The 17256-nt window shown below is 39.4% G+C and overlaps 3 protein-coding genes across 10 annotated transcripts; 2 read left to right on the top strand and 1 right to left on the bottom strand.

Moving 5' to 3' along the window:
- The first annotated feature begins 280 nt into the window (after positions 1–280).
- LOC137726426 (Glycosyl hydrolase family protein) lies at positions 281–7509 on the top strand. 3 transcript variants are annotated; one of them, XM_088694680.1, is made up of 6 exons: positions 324–1089; positions 1472–1641; positions 1766–1863; positions 2063–2674; positions 2765–2827; positions 3067–3903. In XM_088694680.1, exons 1-6 carry the CDS (start codon positions 388–390, stop codon positions 3732–3734), a joined length of 2313 nt encoding a protein of 770 aa, XP_088550806.1. In that variant the 5' UTR covers positions 324–387; the 3' UTR covers positions 3735–3903. The 3 variants fall into 3 exon arrangements, with proteins under 3 accessions (XP_088550805.1, XP_088550806.1, XP_068321454.2); XM_068465353.2 differs by adding an exon at positions 7031–7509 and having other exon boundaries at positions 340–1089; positions 2063–2827; positions 3067–3710; XM_088694679.1 differs by having other exon boundaries at positions 281–1089; positions 2063–2827.
- Positions 7510–10248: 2739 nt separating this feature from the next.
- LOC137725675 (uncharacterized) lies at positions 10249–14440 on the top strand. 4 transcript variants are annotated; one of them, XR_015962893.1, is made up of 10 exons: positions 10249–10340; positions 10422–10799; positions 10886–10996; positions 11070–11204; positions 11315–11419; positions 11704–11873; positions 12000–12099; positions 12231–12461; positions 13597–13886; positions 13976–14440. XR_015962893.1 is itself a non-coding variant. In XM_088694676.1 (8 exons), the coding sequence occupies exons 2-8, from the start codon at positions 10452–10454 to the stop codon at positions 12468–12470; spliced, it is 1209 nt and encodes a 402-aa protein (XP_088550802.1). In that variant the 5' UTR covers positions 10252–10340; positions 10422–10451; the 3' UTR covers positions 12471–12684. The 4 variants fall into 4 exon arrangements, 2 of the variants coding, with proteins under 2 accessions (XP_088550802.1, XP_088550803.1); XR_015962892.1 differs by lacking the exon at positions 10249–10340 and having other exon boundaries at positions 10362–10799; XM_088694676.1 differs by lacking the exons at positions 13597–13886; positions 13976–14440 and having other exon boundaries at positions 10252–10340; positions 12231–12684.
- Positions 11714–16481, bottom strand: LOC137725676 (putative GDP-L-fucose synthase 2). 3 transcript variants are annotated; one of them, XM_068464446.2, is made up of 3 exons: positions 16349–16481; positions 15235–16198; positions 11714–11850 (listed from the first exon to the last, which is right to left on the bottom strand). In XM_068464446.2, exons 1-2 carry the CDS (start codon positions 16365–16367, stop codon positions 15243–15245), a joined length of 975 nt encoding a protein of 324 aa, XP_068320547.2. In that variant the 5' UTR covers positions 16368–16481; the 3' UTR covers positions 11714–11850; positions 15235–15242. The 3 variants fall into 3 exon arrangements, with proteins under 3 accessions (XP_068320547.2, XP_088550804.1, XP_068320546.2); XM_088694678.1 differs by lacking the exon at positions 11714–11850 and adding an exon at positions 12102–12119; XM_068464445.2 differs by lacking the exon at positions 11714–11850 and having other exon boundaries at positions 15082–16198.
- Positions 16482–17256: the final 775 nt, after the last annotated feature.

The following is a 17256-nucleotide window of genomic DNA, read 5'->3' as shown; positions in this document are numbered from 1 at the left end:
AAAACAAACAAACAAAAATTACAAATGCCATAATTAAAAATCAAATCAAATCTATCAAGACAAGTAAATACCAAAAGTGTTAACATTGAGTTTGCCTACATTGATTATTTCATCTTTGCTCCCACGAAGATTGGGACCATAATTTGCTGGTCCATGAGTAATGACTGTCCATGTACATGAAAGTGCAACTAAGAGAAGCTTTTGCTTCCTCTAAGCATTCTCCTTTCTTGTTTCACAAGCAACAATCCTCTTTTTATACCACAACAGAAAAAAAGTTCACGGTGACTTTTGGCATTTCGACTTATAGAGCTTCTAGTATAAATAGCAACAATGTATGTGCTTAAATCCACCAACCAGTTAGTTTAAACCCAAAGAATTGGAGAAGCCATGAACAACAAAATCCGAATTCGAATCCAAATCCTCTTGTTTCTTTCTTTTATATTTCTCCACATAGTTCCCATTTTTACACAAGAATTTGCATGTGACAAGAGAGCTTCGGCAACTAGCCAATTTCCTTTCTGCAACACTTCCCTTCCTTATGAGAAGCGAGCCAAGGACCTCGTGTCGCGCCTTACACTCCAAGAAAAGGTGATACAGCTAGTAGATAAGAGCACAGGTATTGCTCGACTAGGGGTGCCTGCGTATGAGTGGTGGTCCGAGGCACTTCATGGCGTGTCTAATGTTGGCCCGGGAACTCGTTTTAATGGCACGGTGCCTGGTGCCACTAGTTTCCCGGCGGTGATTCTATCCGCTGCTAGTTTTAACCAATCACTGTGGCTAAAGATGGGCCAGGTTGTGTCAACTGAGGCTAGGGCCATGTACAATGTTGGCCTAGCCGGGTTGACATACTGGAGTCCTAATGTTAATGTGTTCCGCGACCCTAGATGGGGTCGCGGACAAGAAACACCTGGCGAAGACCCTCTGGTGGTGTCGGATTACGCGGTGAATTATGTCCGCGGTCTGCAAGAAGTGAGTGAAGGGAATAAGACTGGTGGTGATAGGCTGAAGGTCTCAAGCTGCTGCAAGCATTACACTGCTTATGATGTGGATAATTGGAAAGGAGTTGATCGATTTCACTTTGATGCACAGGTAATCGATTAATCCACTGTTATATTATGAGGAAACGACGAGTTCATGTTTTAAGTTATAGTGTTAAATTGTTAATAATTACTTTACGTGTTATAACATGGATAGATTAATTATACCACGTGACAACCTTCCATCTTTTTCAGGATACAATACCTTTATTTATTTATTTTTTAAATAACTATCTAGTGTGGTTAATGCAGAAAAATAAATACATTTGTTACTTTTTGATACAAAGGCAGTAATCAATAATGGTACCCCTTGTTTACTGATAACCAATCATTAATAATTTTAGAGTCATTACTTCATGTTTCTTAAGATGCAAGAAATTTTAGTACAACTGAGTCAAATGACCATATATGCATGACTGCTGGATTCACTGCAGGTGACAGAACAGGACTTGGAGGATACATATCAGCCACCATTCAAAAGTTGTGTACAGGAAGGCCATGTAAGCAGTGTGATGTGTTCATACAATCGTGTCAATGGCGTTCCAACGTGCGCTGACCCGAACCTCCTCCAAGGGGTAGTTAGAGGTCAATGGGGCCTAGACGGGTAATTTTCTTGTCTCTTAAGCTTCAGGAGGTGTATTTTATCTTTATACTACAAATTTCTCTTTAATAACCTTATCAAATGAGCATTGTACCCGACTGACTGCTCTATTTTATGTTATGAGCAGATACATCGTTTCAGATTGCGACTCTATTGAAGTTTATTACAATGCCATCCATTATACTGCAACACCTGAGGATGCAGTAGCCCTTGCCTTGAAAGCAGGTTTGCCATTATGGTGTGACGGAATTAGATTTGACGAGAATTGTTTCATATTTCAATATTTTGTTTCCGTCAAATTTTATCAGTTTCCAGCTCACAAACACCCCTAATTGTAGCCAAAAAAAAAAAATTAAAAAAATTGTGACAATTAAGAAGAAAGTGTTTTGATCGATCCTATGTGTTACAATGTGATGATATGCAGGTTTAAACATGAATTGTGGGGATTTTCTAGGATTATACACAGCGAATGCAGTGAGCTCAAAAAAAGTTGAAGAATCTGTGGTAGATCAGTCCTTGATATACAATTACATTGTCCTGATGAGGCTAGGCTTCTTTGATGGTGACCCGAAATTGCTCCAATTCGGAAAGCTTGGCCCGTCTGATGTGTGCACCAAGGATCATAAAATGTTGGCACTTGATGCTGCTAAGCAGGGCATAGTTTTGCTTGACAACAAGGGAGGAGCTCTTCCATTGTCCAAAAAAATAAAAAGCTTGGCTATTATTGGACCTAATGCAAATGCCACCACTGTTATGATAAGCAACTATGCTGGCATACCATGTAGCTACACTAGCCCCTTACAAGGAGTACAGAAGTATGTCTCTGCCGTGAAATATGCCCCGGGCTGTAGCAATGTGAAATGTGCCGATGAGAGCCTCATTGGGGCTGCCGCTCAGGCCTCTGCCACAGCTGATGCAGTAGTGGTGGTAGTGGGACTTGATCAGTCCATTGAAGCTGAGGGGCTTGACAGAGAGAACCTGACATTGCCAGGGTTTCAGGAAAAGCTTGTGAACCAAGTGGTTAGTGCAGCAAAAGGTAAGGTCATTCTGGTAATTATGGCAGCTGGCCCAATTGATGTTTCTTTTGCCAAGAGTTTGAGCAAAATTGGGGGGATTCTATGGGTAGGGTATCCAGGTCAAGCTGGAGGAGATGCCATTGCTCAAGTCATATTTGGGGACCACAATCCAGGTTGAGTTTTGACCCTCTTCCGCTCTTAATTGTTTGAATATGTCTATCTTACCGTCATGTGATGTTACTGATTTGTTGCATGAGTTTTCAAAAATTCCAAGTGTGTCTGTCAAACTGTTATGTGGTTGTTATTAATACAGTGGATTAATTTGTAACAGCACGTAGGATGTGATGGTCACAATGAAAAACTACTCGTAAGATATATGCTTCGTGTAATAATTTATTTTTACCATCTGTAGCTGGAAGATCTCCTTTTACATGGTACCCAAAGGAGTATGCAGATCAAGTGGCAATGACAGACATGAACATGAGAGCCAACACAAGCAGAAACTTCCCAGGAAGAACATACAGATTCTACACTGGAAAAACCGTCTATGAGTTTGGTCATGGTCTAAGCTATTCAAATTTCACCAAGTTCATACAGTCTGCACCATCCTCAGTACTCATTCCCTCAACCCCAACTCATCATGTTAACCTTCTACTTTCCAACTCCACCACTCAACCGGATTCGGACCCTAACTCGAAAGGCAAACTAGTTGATGTATCAAAAGTACATTGCGCGAAATTAAATTTTAACCTTGTTGTCGGCGTGAAGAACAACGGGCCAAGGGACGGGGGCCATGTGGTGCTCGTGTTTTGGGAACCGGCAAGCTCAGGGATGGTGATGGGAGCACCAAAGTTGCAGCTGGTGGAATTTAAAAGGGTGGAGGTGAAGAATGGGGTGACAAAGTATGTGACAATTGGGGTGGATGTGTGCAAGAGAATGAGCCTTGTGGATAGTGAAGGAAAGAGGAAGTTGGTAACTGGAAAACACACAATTGTGGTTGGTTCTCCTAGTGAGCGCCAAGTGAAGCACATTGTCGATGTCAAGCTGGCTGGAAAAGCAGAATTGAGGGAGGCTTTTTAACTTTATGACAGCAGCAACTAAGCTATGAGCTATGATTTATACGCAGAATAATCATCCATGGTAGTAAGCATTATGATAGAGACTTGTTATTCAAAGGGTGTAAAGCATATATAATGTTTAACCACCTGTACTTTATAGAAAAAGAAATAAAATAAAAGGGTTTGTGTTAGTTTTTGGAAAGTGCTTAATCGATAGCCGTCGGTCGATGAATATGAATTTTACAATTACCCACGTGCCCCTAAACAGTTTAAAAGCACTACGGGCATACTAAACAGTTTAAAAGCACTGCATACATATGAGCGTATGAGTGATTGGTGCTACTTTTAGTTAGCACCTTGCAATTTACTGTTAGGTTCAGCGTCATGTAATTATGCATATGTTTTTGTGTGATTTGCCACTGAAAAGCTGCTTTGACTACTACTAATCTTGCACTAATGTTTCAAGTTTCAAGTTTCAACACCGAGTTCAAGCGGCTCACATTCTTGACGCTTATTGTTTGAGACCAATTCAACATAATTCAATTTGCATTAAGTGCTTGACAGCTATATTATGTGGTATCATACAGATTAAACTAACTTTAGCTTTAAGTTCTTGGGTCCAAATTTGGGAGTATCCGCATATAGAGAAAAAAAAAAAAAACCTGTATGCAAGGATTCCATTCCCATCTCTCTTAAATGAAAAAAACTTCAGAACATGTGTTTTATCTGTACATGCACATAAAAAGATTTCCGTGTTTTATGTGAATTCCCGTCAGTTAGTCGTAATCTCTATCTTTTGTGTCTGTTATACTAGTGTGACAACCTCACCGAATACTCTCTTTTCTATAAACAGTTGGGTAATAAAAACTGAAACATGCAAATTTTTAGTGTATATTTCATTGCACATTCCTTAAAACAAATGATTGGCAAAAGGGACCCGTATGCTTTACAAAACCCAGAAAATACGAAAACTAAGATTCATCTCTCTTTGAAAGCCAAGGATTTATATATAATAAAGTGTAAGAAAATAAAATGGCATATCTAACATCACCACATATCAAGGTTTTACAAGATGTTAGGCACTAGTCGGGAAATGAGCTGGGGCCCCAAGGACGAAGCCAAAGATCTGCCTAGACAGGGACATCCTCAAACAACGAAGTCACAAATTAAAAAGCTCTAGAATGTACTAAACAAAGCACTTATATATTAATCCATAAGGTTTTTCATACAACATATTACAATCTCTTTCAACGCATTTTCATGTTTTGAAAGCACTGTATGACAACTTCATTACCAATACCATCAAATATCTCTCTTTATAAAATAATCATGTTATCTTTAGTCTCCCATCCAATTTTTCAATCATTCTTTAGAAATTTCATGACGGAAAATGCTCTTTTAACGATGACAGTAGCACATAGAAGAGTTAATGCTAATGTCATAAGCAACTAAAAAAGTTGTTTCCAAAAAAGATGAGTGAGGGCATCCGCCCCCTATGAGCCCAAGTTGGCTCCGTCCATGGCTGAAGCATAGCGTCTAGGCAAATTTAAGTAAATTTACTATATATTGTATAAATAAGTGTCTTTATATTTATACTAGAAAAACACATAATTGTATTGGGATACATAAATTGCAAATAAAATGACATATAGATTATAAAGTATTAGAACATATTGAAAACATGGGGAATGAGCATATAATGAGTGTCATCCAAGTATTCAATGAGTCTCTTACATTTTATTGAAAAAATAAATTACAAAATGAAAGTTACTGGTTTTCTGTTTAAGTGAGATGTGACATAGGCGGGTGTCTAGGCAGATTTAGGTGGGTTAGGCGGACGCCTAAGGAGGTCTAGGAGCACTTTCTTAATTTTCAAACGCCTAGAGACTAATGGAGGCAGCGACCAAAAGCCTACGCCTAGGTGATGCTAGGCAGAGATTTTTAAAACAATGCCAATTTTTAGAACAGACGCCTAAGGAGGTCTAGCGTCATATACTTACCGCACTTGGTGCAAAGTAAAACCCACAATGCCAATTGTAAACCAATTTGTGTCAATTCAAGCACGTGATTATAGTGTCAATTCAAGCACGTGATTATAGTGTCAATTGCCCAATTCGAAATTTTAGTGTTCGGAGCTTAGGGATCAAATCGTCTGGGCCTTTGATTGGTGTGTAAAAGAAATCAGAGTCGTTGTTTTTGTGTGATGGCCTAGGAAAATGAGTTAATAAAGACTGTTGTATTGAATTTGTGTGGCCCAGATGAATTGATCTTTAGGCTCCGAACACTAAGGTCCGGAAGGGATCCAATTCCACCCAATCCCTCATACCAGTCAAGGAAATAATATTTCTTATATCATTTCCCACTTGTCAGAATACTTTTTTAAGCAAACACTGTTTCATTTAAATTACAAAATGTACGTTTTTCTAATATATTCTAAAAATATGACATTTTAATTCTGTTGTTCATCCATCTTACAACGTAAAATAATAATATCACCCGACAATATTATCCATAAAAAATAAAAAGTCTCCCCTTGATGGTTATCACCTAACAGTGTTATATGTCCGGAGAGGATCTAATTCCACCCAATCCCTCATACCAGTCAAGGAAATAATATTTCTTATATCATTTCCCACTTGTTTGAAGAATTTTTAACCAAACACTGTTTCATTTAAATTACAAAATGTATGCTTTTTCTAATATATTCTAAAACTATGACATTTTTATTATGTTGTTCATCCATCTTACAACATAAAATAATAATATTATCTGACAGTATTATCCATTAAAAAAAAAAAAAAAAAAAGGTCTCCCCTTGATGGTTATCACCTAATAGTGTTATGTTATCCACTAAAAAAAAAAAGTCACCGGTTGATGGTCAAACCATATATTTTCTTTAGCCAAGTGTAATTTGAATTCAATCCATAGTGATATCCTACGCGCATAGCCGCCTTACCTTACTGATTGGATTTATGTGTGAAGAAAACTCAAAGCCATCGCAATCCCACCAAATGTTCCACGACACGCCTTTATTCATTGCAAAGTCAACCATGCAAACCCCCCATTCAAAAACCCTACCCGGAAACTACCCCCAAGCCCCCATGAAACCTTAATATCTTCCCGCAATCGAAGGGCATAAGCGTCATTCTACGTATATTACCCGCCTCGCATGCACCCCCCAATTGTCTGTGTATATAAGTCTCTGCTTCGTGACGGCCTTGTATCACAATACATATCTAAAGAACAAAGTGCTTCTTCAAGAACAAAGTACCTCTTCAATAATCTGCAACAAGACAAGGAGCTAAAAGCAAAAGCAAGAGATCGTCTAGCAAGTTAAGGCAAAAAATGGAAGGTTTGATTCCATTTCTTATTCATGCAATCAAGAAGCAAAGTCCTCAGCACAGGATGATCAGATCGTTTTCTGCTTCTGAGAGCAACTCCAACCGTAGCTACCATCCTCTGCTGACCGGCCAGGATTCAGCAGAGGGCTCGTCTCACCGCAGGACAAGGTCGGAGTTCCAGCCTCCCACCTTCATTAAGGAAGAAGCGGGTGTTTCCGCTGCTGCTCCTTCGGTGTTCATTGGATCGAAGATGGGTTCCTATCCTTACCAAGGCTCTAATGTGGGCATGACTAGAAGGAAGTGATAGATATGTTCATCCCAGATATTTCATTGATTTTTTTGTCTTTTGGGGGTGGGTTGTGTTTTAAAGCAGGAACAAAGTGTTCAAAGGTGGAGCTTCTATCTGACTAGCAATTCATTTACATGTACAAGTTCAATATGTTAATAAAAATAACATACATATAATTGTATGTAGATAATGTTGTCGAAACTGAAATTTGAAAGTAATTAAGCAGTGTTCAGTGTAAGTTAATTCTGATTTGGATCGCCTCTTTTGTGACTAACAACCTGTACAGTTATGGAAGAGTCGTGATTTGATAATAACGATTAAAAACTATGTTCATCAAAAGGATTTTGGGTTCCCTTTGTTGACTTTGTATTTTTAGGTAGGATTCCTAATTGATATTAATTCTGTGCAATTTCCTGTAATCTCGTGTAATTAGTTTTCTTCCTATTACATTAGGGTTGTACACCTTGTATGAATACCTCTCATTGAGAATAATAAAATTATTATTCAAAGCATTCTCTTTTTGGTATCAAAGCTAATCCCTGGTCGGAAGTGTGCCGACGAGGACGTCGGGCCTCTAAAGGGGGTGGATTGTAACATTCCACATCGTCCGGGGGAATGGATCTCTACCTATCACGAGGCCTTTTGGGAGCTCACTAGCTTCGGGTTCTATCGGAACTTCGAAATTAAGCGAGTAGCACGTGAGATCAATCCCATGATGGGTGACCTACTGCGAAGTTCTCATCTGAGTTCCCAGAAACAAAACCGTGAGGGCGTGGTCAAGGCCCAAAGCGGACAATATTATGCTACGGTAGAGTCGAACCCGGAATGTGGTGGAGGTCCGGACCAGGATGTGACAATTTTGGATCTTGTGACCAATCGGGGTTTTAACTTTGACCGTGTTGATTCGGGTTGTAATCGGAGCTTTGCCTTGTGATTTTGTTCTCTTAGCAAAAAGCACAAGATAACAACCATGCCCAAGAAGGAGCACTAGATAATAGCCATGCCCAACCAAGCAAAACGGTTCATTCTTTTAATGTCAAATTATTGAAAGATGATTTGGGCTAAAGGTTCGTTTGGTAGAGCTTTTAACACTAGATTTTAACATTTTGTCAAAGTTTCCCACTAACATATTTGGTAAAGCTCTTAGAATCTGATTTTGACAAACTCTGCTAGTCCAAAAATGTGAGTTTGGTCGCTAGTTAATACCTTACAATATGGTATTAATGGTGTAATAACAGGATATTAACGATGTAATAACAGTGTATTAACAGTGCAATAGTAAGGTATTAAGTTTTTTTTAATAAAGTTTTAGTCGAATTGGTTTTTTTAGTTATAATATGTAAAGGGTTTTTGGTGAATGTCCCTTCTCTAAATCCTTATTTAAAATACAAGCCATATTACTATTTAAGTTACATTAGGGGAAGGAGGAGAGTTTAAACCTGAATACAACGGAGTTGAAGAGGAAGACCTAATGTAAGAGAAGTTCTTGAGTAAGAAAACCGGATTGAGGTTGGTGTGAAAGAGAGAATGAGAGGATTAATATGACGAATTAGGTTGTGTGTCATGATGATGTTTTTTTCTTGGGATTTTATCACAAATGGTCCCTAAAATTGACTATCACCATCAATATGGTCTTTGAAATTGAAAATCAATCAATGTACCCCCTGAAAATAGGTGTCGCAAATCAATGTGATCATTCCGTCACAATTCTGTTAAAAATTTCATTAAGTGCTGATGTGGCATATAAATGGGTCCCATAAGTCATTTTTTTTCTCACAAATGGTCCTTGAAATTGGCCTGCGACATCAAAATGGTTCCTGAAATTGATCTGCAACATCAAAATGGTTTCTGAAATTGAAAATCAATCAATGTAGTCTCACAAGTAAGTGTCCCAAATCAATGTAGTCATTCCATCACAATTCTGTCAAATATTTTGTTATGTGTTAATGTGACACACAAATGGATCACACAAGTCTAATTAAATTTAAAAAAAATTACAAATAGGTTTAGTAATTTAATGGTTAATAAAAAGAGTGAACCCAAAAACCCAGTCTTGCAATCACATCCGATCCTAGTCCACATTCCTCTATCTCATTATCTGTCTATTCTTTGAAAAAAAAAAATCTCAATACAACCATCATTACACACTTCGACACCTTTCATCAAATTCAACCTGGATTAAGATCACCTCTGGTGACGACTTGGCTGATTGGCAACGACTTCTGGGACATTATCGTTAACATTTAGGCAATCAACATCCTCACAACCTTAATCTTGTAGAGCTTGTTTGGGGCTTCTCTGGTGGTCTGATGACTTAAAGAACGGCGAGGTCTGCCTTGAGATAATGAGGTTATAACCAAGGTGCGTCTATTGTTGGTTGAAAACTATCTCCAAACCTCCTCTTAGGCCTTGGTTAAGCATTGTGCCTTTGAGAATTTATAAAAGGGATATCTCTTCGGAATAAGTCTTACTATAAGAAAAAAATTATATTGTGCAAAAAGGTATTTAGACAACTTTTTAATTAATTATTAAACCCATATCAGCACATAAAAAAAAAAAAAAATTAGGGACGCCTATTTTCAATTAATTCTATTGTTGCAGATCATATTAATTTGCGACATCTATTTTCAAGGACTACATTAATCGATTTTTCATTTTAGCGACCATCTTCATGCTGTGGGTCAATTTTAGGGATCATCTTGATGGTGTGAGTCAATTTCAGGGATCATTTGTGATAAAAATCTGTAAATCTTGTGGGGCCCATTTATGTGACACATCAACATTTAACCGAATTTTGAACAGAATTATCACGGCAAAACCACATTGATTTGCTACAACTATTTTCAAATACTACATTGATTAATTTTCAATTTCAAGAACCATCTTGATGGTGAAGATAAATTTCAAACACTGTTTATAATCAAATCCCTTTTTTCTTTGTGGCGTATGAAATGAGTCATTCGATTTCCGGACCTTAGAATTTCTCCTAGAAGTACAGGTAAATCTTTTTTTATTTTCTGATTGGGCCCTAAACTTTCACACAAGGGGCAACCTGACGTCGTTTTAATTTATTTTTCAGACGCTCTTTCACGGTTTCCTTCCCCGACGGATGATTTCCCAACAGAGCCATAAGCCACACTCCGATTCCGTTGCGGCAACACCCAAACCAGCATTCAAAACTATGCAAAGCGCGCGAAATACGACGGCGTTTCGATCAATCTTCGACGCCGGAGAGCTGAAATCGGAATTGGAAAATTCCGGGGTCAAGCCCAGCTTGATCCCCTACATATGGAAGCGGGTGATCCAAAACCCCGATGCCCAATTCGACCAAATTCCATCTTTGCCCTCGGCAGCGTACCCTCTCCTGACCTCCAAATTCAAAACCCTAACCTCCTCCGTCCACAAGGTCATGGACTCCTCAGACCAACTCACCACCAAGCTCCTCATAAAACTCCAGGTTTGCCCAATTTCTTACGCTCCACACAAACTGTTTGATAAAATGCCGCTGTGAAAAAAATTCTCACATTATTTTGTTTTTGTTAGAATGGGGCTCTTGTGGAGGCTGTGATTATGCGATATGACAGCCGCTTGGGAAAGTATGACGGGAAGCCCCGCCCTGGTGGTCCTAGGTCCACCTTGTGTGTATCATCTCAGGTATCAAAGTTTTGAAATTTTTTGTTTTCGTGTCGAAATTTCTGGAACTGAATGTTTATGTTGATTTCTATAGGTTGGTTGCAAAATGGGTTGTACTTTCTGTGCTACCGGGAGTATGGGGTTTAAGAGCAATCTGACATCGGGGGAGATTGTGGAGCAATTGGTTCATGCTTCTCGCATTTCGCCTATACGCAATATTGTGTTCATGGTAATTGTTTTTTCTTTACTTCATTTGTGATTGTTATTGAATGATATAGATATGGAGGAAATATGGGAACCGTTGAATGTTGAACTCTTTGATTTTGTGTATTCTGTCAGGGAATGGGAGAACCGTTGAATAACTATGGTTCCTTAGTGGAAGCGATTCATGTCATGACTGGATCGCCATTTCACTTGTCGCCAAAGAAAATTACTGTGTCGACGGTAGGCATCAAAAACTACCATTATGTCTAAGATCTTTTATCTGCCAAAACGTTCAGATATGGTGGATCTTATTAACTTTCTCATGCTATTCTATTTGATTATATAATCAAAGTTTTGTAGTTTTTAGATTTGGTGGATCTTAGTAAATTGGGTAGTACGTAATACTCTTTTGCTTCTTTCGTTGAGTGGGGGTCAATCATAGTTGCATTAGTAATGATGTAGTTCGCAATTGCTACAAGCATTTGGCTTACTGGTCTATCAGTTGTTCATGTAATCTTCTGTAGGTCGGCATTATTCATGCTATCAAAAAGCTTCATAGTGATCTTCCAGGTCTGAACTTAGCAGTTTCACTTCATGCTCCAGTCCAAGAAATTCGTTGTCAGATAATGCCTGCGGCTCGGGCTTTTCCTTTAGTAAAGCTTATGGATACACTGCAAGAATATCAAAAGAGCACGTAAAGTTTCGTTACACCTCATGCGTTTAGTAAATTCTTTAGCCTTCATTTCTTTACAATGAAACTCATTCTGTTGTTTTACACTCCTAGAGAATCTCACTATTGCCCTTCAATCTGATTCTTTAGTCAGCAGAAAATCTTCATTGAGTACATAATGCTTGATGGAGTCAATGATGAAGAGCAACATGCACACCAACTCGGAAAATTGCTAGAGACATTTCAAGTGGTGAGTTCTAATCTATGAACCTGCAGCATATGAGGAACTTCAGTCTCTTTTGTGTGTCTGTGTTTCATATATATATATATATATATATATATCCAAAATAACCTTTGCATTTGCTGTTTGCGGTCCTACAGGTCATTAATTTAATACCTTTTAATCCAATTGGTATTCTGAGTAAATTCACAACCAGTAATGAAAACAAAGTAACGAACTTCCAGAAAATTCTACGAGGCACATACGGCATTCGAACAACAGTTCGCAAGGAAATGGGTCAAGATATAAGTGGAGCATGTGGTCAGTTGGTGGTGAACTTACCGAACAAGAGGTCAACTGAGAACACTCTAACTGATATAGAAGATATTCAGGTAAGATAGATCTCATCTTGCTCCCGTAGGTGTTAATGCCCGAAAGTCCGTTAATGCTGGTCAAAGTAGCCAAACAGTCTGCAGACCATAATTAGTTTTTCTGTAATTTTGATAGTTTTGTAACTCATTCAAATATTATTGGGGTTGCAGTAGCAAAATTTCTGTTGTAGTATTATCCTATCAACTTGAGTTCTTCATTTGATACACCTAAAACTGTTTATTATCCCTTTTCTTTTTCCCCTTCAAGCTCCCCAAAAGTGTGAGTTATGGGTTCTTGTAAGTATTGGCATTAACTTGAGAATACAAAATTTTGATTGGCAAATACTCAAACATGAACAACCCGATTATAGATTAGTGTAATTTGTATGTCATAAAATATAAAATGAAAATGTTGTTCACCCTCTCATTTATTTAAATGTTTACTGAGAAATGACACAAATAAAGCTCGTTACAAATTTTTAATCAAAAATTGAACTGAAGGGATGCTAAACTTGGAATAAGCCATGAATAAAGCACATTTATATAGTGTTGGTCGGGTTTCATTTTTTATTAAAAGGTTGTAACCAATTCTATATGTTTATGTTTGACCATGGGGTCTAGGGAAATTCTTGGTCAATAGCCCTTGTATCCCATCTAATGGTGGTTGACCAAGGTTATTCTTGCACCCTGTGAATTATGATAATCCGACTCTGATGAAAATCTCTTTTTACCCTGTGTGCTTTCATTTCAGGTCTCATGTTACTACATTCTGTTATTTGGTCAGAAAAATCGTTAACGATTTTCTGACCAACGTGACGAAATGGGTTTAACTTGAGACGCGACATGAAAGAACGAAGGTAGCAAAGTTACACGGTTGCAAGTTAAGGGTAAAATTAGATTATGATCAAGCTCAAGGGGCACATGAACTAAAGGAAAATTATCACATCCAATATTTCTTCACATGTGCACTCATATTAATTTTTAGCCCTTTGATTAAACAAGAGCACGTAACGTGCATAAATCATTTTCCAAACAAAAACAAAAAGGCTTTTGTTTTCTGCTAACATCTTGTTGGTGTCATACACACGTGACCACCCTTGCAAGATGATCATATTCTCCCTTAACTAACACGTGAGGAGCACCTTGACTATTTCAGAATCTTACCCTAATTTTCAACCACTGCAACAACATTGATCGCATACTCTCACCTGCACCTTCATGTACCAGACCAATTCAAAATTTTCAATTTAATTGAAAAAAGGGGAAGAAAACAGCTTTTATACCGAGCCAAACAGAGCATTGCCTCAAACAGAAAGAAAAATGCAAGCAGCAGCAAATCCTAGAAAACTTCTGTTTGCCCTCTTGCTCACCGTGCTCATTTCTTCTCGACTGGTTCAGTCCAGCAACTTAGCTACCTCTCCATCACCGTCTCCATCACCTTCGCCGGTGAGTACTTCATCCGACACTCTTTTCTAATTAAATTATGAACTCTAATTTTCTGTTTTTATCATCTCGTTTTCTGAATTCTGTGTTAGGCTGTCGGGATGCCAACACCGAATGATCACGGGGTGTCTAAAGGGAAAGGGATTGTTAAAAAGGAAAGGAGAGGGTCGTATCCAGCAACTTGTCATTCAAAATGTAACGAGTGTGAGCCTTGCATGCCCGTTCAAGTATCTGTCCGAGCAATGGTATTGGAAGAGAACGAGTACTATCCACAGGTGTGGAGATGTGCCTGTGGTGACAGTATATTTTCCCCTTAAGCTGGCTAGAATTAACTCTACTGCTGCATGTAAATTAGGGCTAGCTATAAGAGGTTTTCTCTAGATTAGTACAAGTTAACGTTCACGCACACCTAATTATGTGCAGAAAAATTCTTAAACATGACAGAGGCAATGCCACGCTTTTTTCGCAGCGTGAGGAACGTGTCGTATGTAAGAACTTTTCACTATAAATGCATGTATAAATAGCATATAAAATAGGTTTATTTGTGCAATTCAAAATGTATGCTATGCCACCATGGTTCTCCAGTTATTTGTGTACTGAGACTGAGAATTAAATACCCCAAGAGTTACTGAATGTGTTGAAAGCTCAAGTGAGCGAGCGAGAGCCTAGATCAAAGGTTACAAATCAGGCATTCCTGAGTTGGAGGCTAACCGACTACGTTGTCCACTTCTTTTCATCTCTTAAACCTACAATGGAGCTTAGTTTCTGCTGTGGGTGTCCGTGTTAATCGAACACCTCATTTGGTCCTTGACCCTTGAATTTTCAATCATCACACAAAGAACTTGACTTTGTGTGATATGACTTACAAAAGTTGACAGCCTATGACCAATTTTTGAAGGGCATTTCGGTTAAAGAAGTGGACACCTTGAGGTTTTGAGGTTACCCTACTCAAGTCTCTCAAACGGGAACTAAATCATTGCAAACGTAGGGGCACAGATAGGAAGCTTCGGAAGATAAGGAAAGAGGGAGGGTAGAGAACCAAATCGATGCAAAGAAGAAGATCAAACCGCTTAACTAAAAAGATAATGAAGTCTACTGCTACTTTGGGAATCTTACTAACAAGAAGATTTTATTGAACATATATATATATTCAATTATCTAAAATGGTTTAATCTGTAAAAACAAATAGCTCACTTGGTTCTAGTAACAACTAATGCACAGATAACTTATTCGACATAATCGATACAGAATCAACATCCAAGGTAGGCCGGGCTCCTCATTTTACATGTAACTACGAACAATAACAATTTAAGGATGATAACAAAAACGAAAACCAATGCAACGGAATCACCTGCATTATCACTGCTTGACATTCTCCAAGTACCAGCTATAAGTATCAACAAGCCCGTCTTTCAGCGAGATCTTTGGTGTCCATCCCAAGCCTGCGAGCTTTGAGCTATCCATGAGCTTCCTCGGAGTTCCATCCGGCTTAGTGGAGTCCCAGACAAGCCGTCCCTCGAACCCAACAACCTCCTTGACAAGTTCAGCCAACTCCTTGATAGTCACTTCCTTGCCACTCCCCACATTGACATGCTCCAACCCACTGTAACTCTCCATCATGAACACCACCCCATCCGCCAAATCATCGACATGCAAAAACTCCCTCAAGGGGCTTCCGGTCCCCCACACCACCACCTCCTCTGCACCCTTCACCTTTGCCTCATGAAACCGCCTCATCAGTGCCGGCAAAACGTGCGAATTTTCGGGGTGAAAGTTATCATGCGGCCCGTACAAATTGGTGGGCATCCCAGAAATTGCATCCCAATTGTACTGAATCCGATACGCCTGGCACATCTTGATCCCGGCGATCTTGGCAATGGCGTACCACTCGTTCGTGGGCTCGAGCGGGCCCGTCAGCAATGCGTTCTCCGGGATGGGCTGAGGAGCGAATTTGGGGTAAATGCAGGAGGAGCCGAGGAACAAGAGCTTCTTGACTCCGAATCGGTAGGCGGCGTCGATGACGTTGGTCTGGATCTGGAGATTGACGGCGATGAAATCCGCCGGGTAGGTGTTGTTGGCGTGAATGCCGCCGACTTTAGCGGCGGCGAGGATCACGAATCGGGGTTTCTCGGCGGCGAAGAAGGACTCGACGTCGGCTTGGCGGGTGAGGTCGAGCTCGGCGTGGGTGCGGAGGACAAGGTTGGTGAAGCCTAGGGCTTGGAGCTTGCGGACGATGGCGGAGCCGACGAGGCCGCGGTGGCCGGCTACGAAGATCCTGGCCGATTTGTCGGAGAGGAAGGAAGGCGAAGTGGCATCTGTAGAGAGAGGGAGAGAGATTACAATTGAGAGTATGGGGATCTGAAAGATTTAATTGTGTCATGTTTGTTTGGTTGCTGAGAAAGTTGTATGAGGTTAGATTTTCTCAGATACCAAACAGATTGGAGAGAGAGAGAGAGAGAGAGTACCGTTATTGGCGCCACTCATGTTGTATTTGCTTCAGTAGTGCAGGAAAATCTGGGAAGAGACTAGTAAACGGGTGAGCACTGGGATTGCTTTGTCCTTGCGGTTTCCGGAGTTGATTTAATTGATTTCTTTTTTATTTTTAGGTGCAGTGTTATTATGTAGTTAAGATAATATCGTTTGTTAAAAAAAAAAAAAATTAATATAACTCAGGTGAGTTAGTTTCAATTGAGTTAAATAATACTTCAACCCAACCTAACTCACTTATTGAACGAGTAATCAAGTTTTTTCTCATAAATAAATTGTTAGTGTTTATAACCCAACCCAATCCAATTCATATCGAGCGGGTTGGTTTGATAGACCCACTAAAAGTGCCACCCCTAACAAATCTAGTCATGGATCCATAACCATCACTGAATCAAGCTAGATCTTCAACAGTCATGGCCCTTGGAGGGTGCCTCCAACTCGAATTTAATATAAGGAAGGCGGCTCAGCCACTAAAACATTTAGGGAGGGAGGGGGTACGGTCACCGTGAAAATAATCCGTAGAAGGCGATTTCGACCCACCACAATCACAAGCCTGACTCAAACCCATCAATCTATCCCAAAAAGGGCGCATATAAATGGGTTTGAGAATGGCATTCCATTAGAGCATGGAAGGTTGCTCACAAAATAATGGTTGGATAGATGGGGAAGATGTATGTGCGGGTAAATGGTGAAGAGAATGAGTAGAGGGACAAGGAAGGAAGGAGGTTTGTAGCCGACTCCAAACCATTGCAAGGGGCAAACTTAGAAAATAAGTCATGATGTGATTTGTGGTTAATCTCATAGTAAATGATGCTAGTACTCCTCTCGCATGTAGAACTCATTATTTGACAAACCACATAAATAGTTCACGAGAGAGGAGACACCA

The sequence above is a fragment of the Pyrus communis genome, chromosome 5 (genome assembly GCF_041283825.1).
Source record: "Pyrus communis isolate YQ-2024b chromosome 5, ASM4128382v1, whole genome shotgun sequence".
Classification (NCBI taxonomy): Eukaryota; Viridiplantae; Streptophyta; class Magnoliopsida; order Rosales; family Rosaceae; genus Pyrus; species Pyrus communis.
This window is presented reverse-complemented; position numbering and strand designations above follow the sequence as displayed.

What these genes read in the sequence shown, in the direction of transcription:
- LOC137725675 (XM_088694676.1), top strand. Translation starts at nt 10,452, where the DNA reads ATGATTTCCCAACAGAGCCATAAGCCACACTCCGATTCCGTTGCGGCA. An exon ending in AGAAAATTACTGTGTCGACG is followed by an intron (nt 11,420 to 11,703) that starts GTAGGCATCAAA and finishes AATCTTCTGTAG; the next exon opens with GTCGGCATTATTCATGCTAT. An exon ending in TGCTAGAGACATTTCAAGTG is followed by an intron (nt 12,100 to 12,230) that starts GTGAGTTCTAAT and finishes GCGGTCCTACAG; the next exon opens with GTCATTAATTTAATACCTTT.
- LOC137726426 (XM_068465353.2), top strand. Translation starts at nt 388, where the DNA reads ATGAACAACAAAATCCGAATTCGAATCCAAATCCTCTTGTTTCTTTCT. An exon ending in GATTTCACTTTGATGCACAG is followed by an intron (nt 1,090 to 1,471) that starts GTAATCGATTAA and finishes GATTCACTGCAG; the next exon opens with GTGACAGAACAGGACTTGGA. An exon ending in GGTCAATGGGGCCTAGACGG is followed by an intron (nt 1,642 to 1,765) that starts GTAATTTTCTTG and finishes TGTTATGAGCAG; the next exon opens with ATACATCGTTTCAGATTGCG.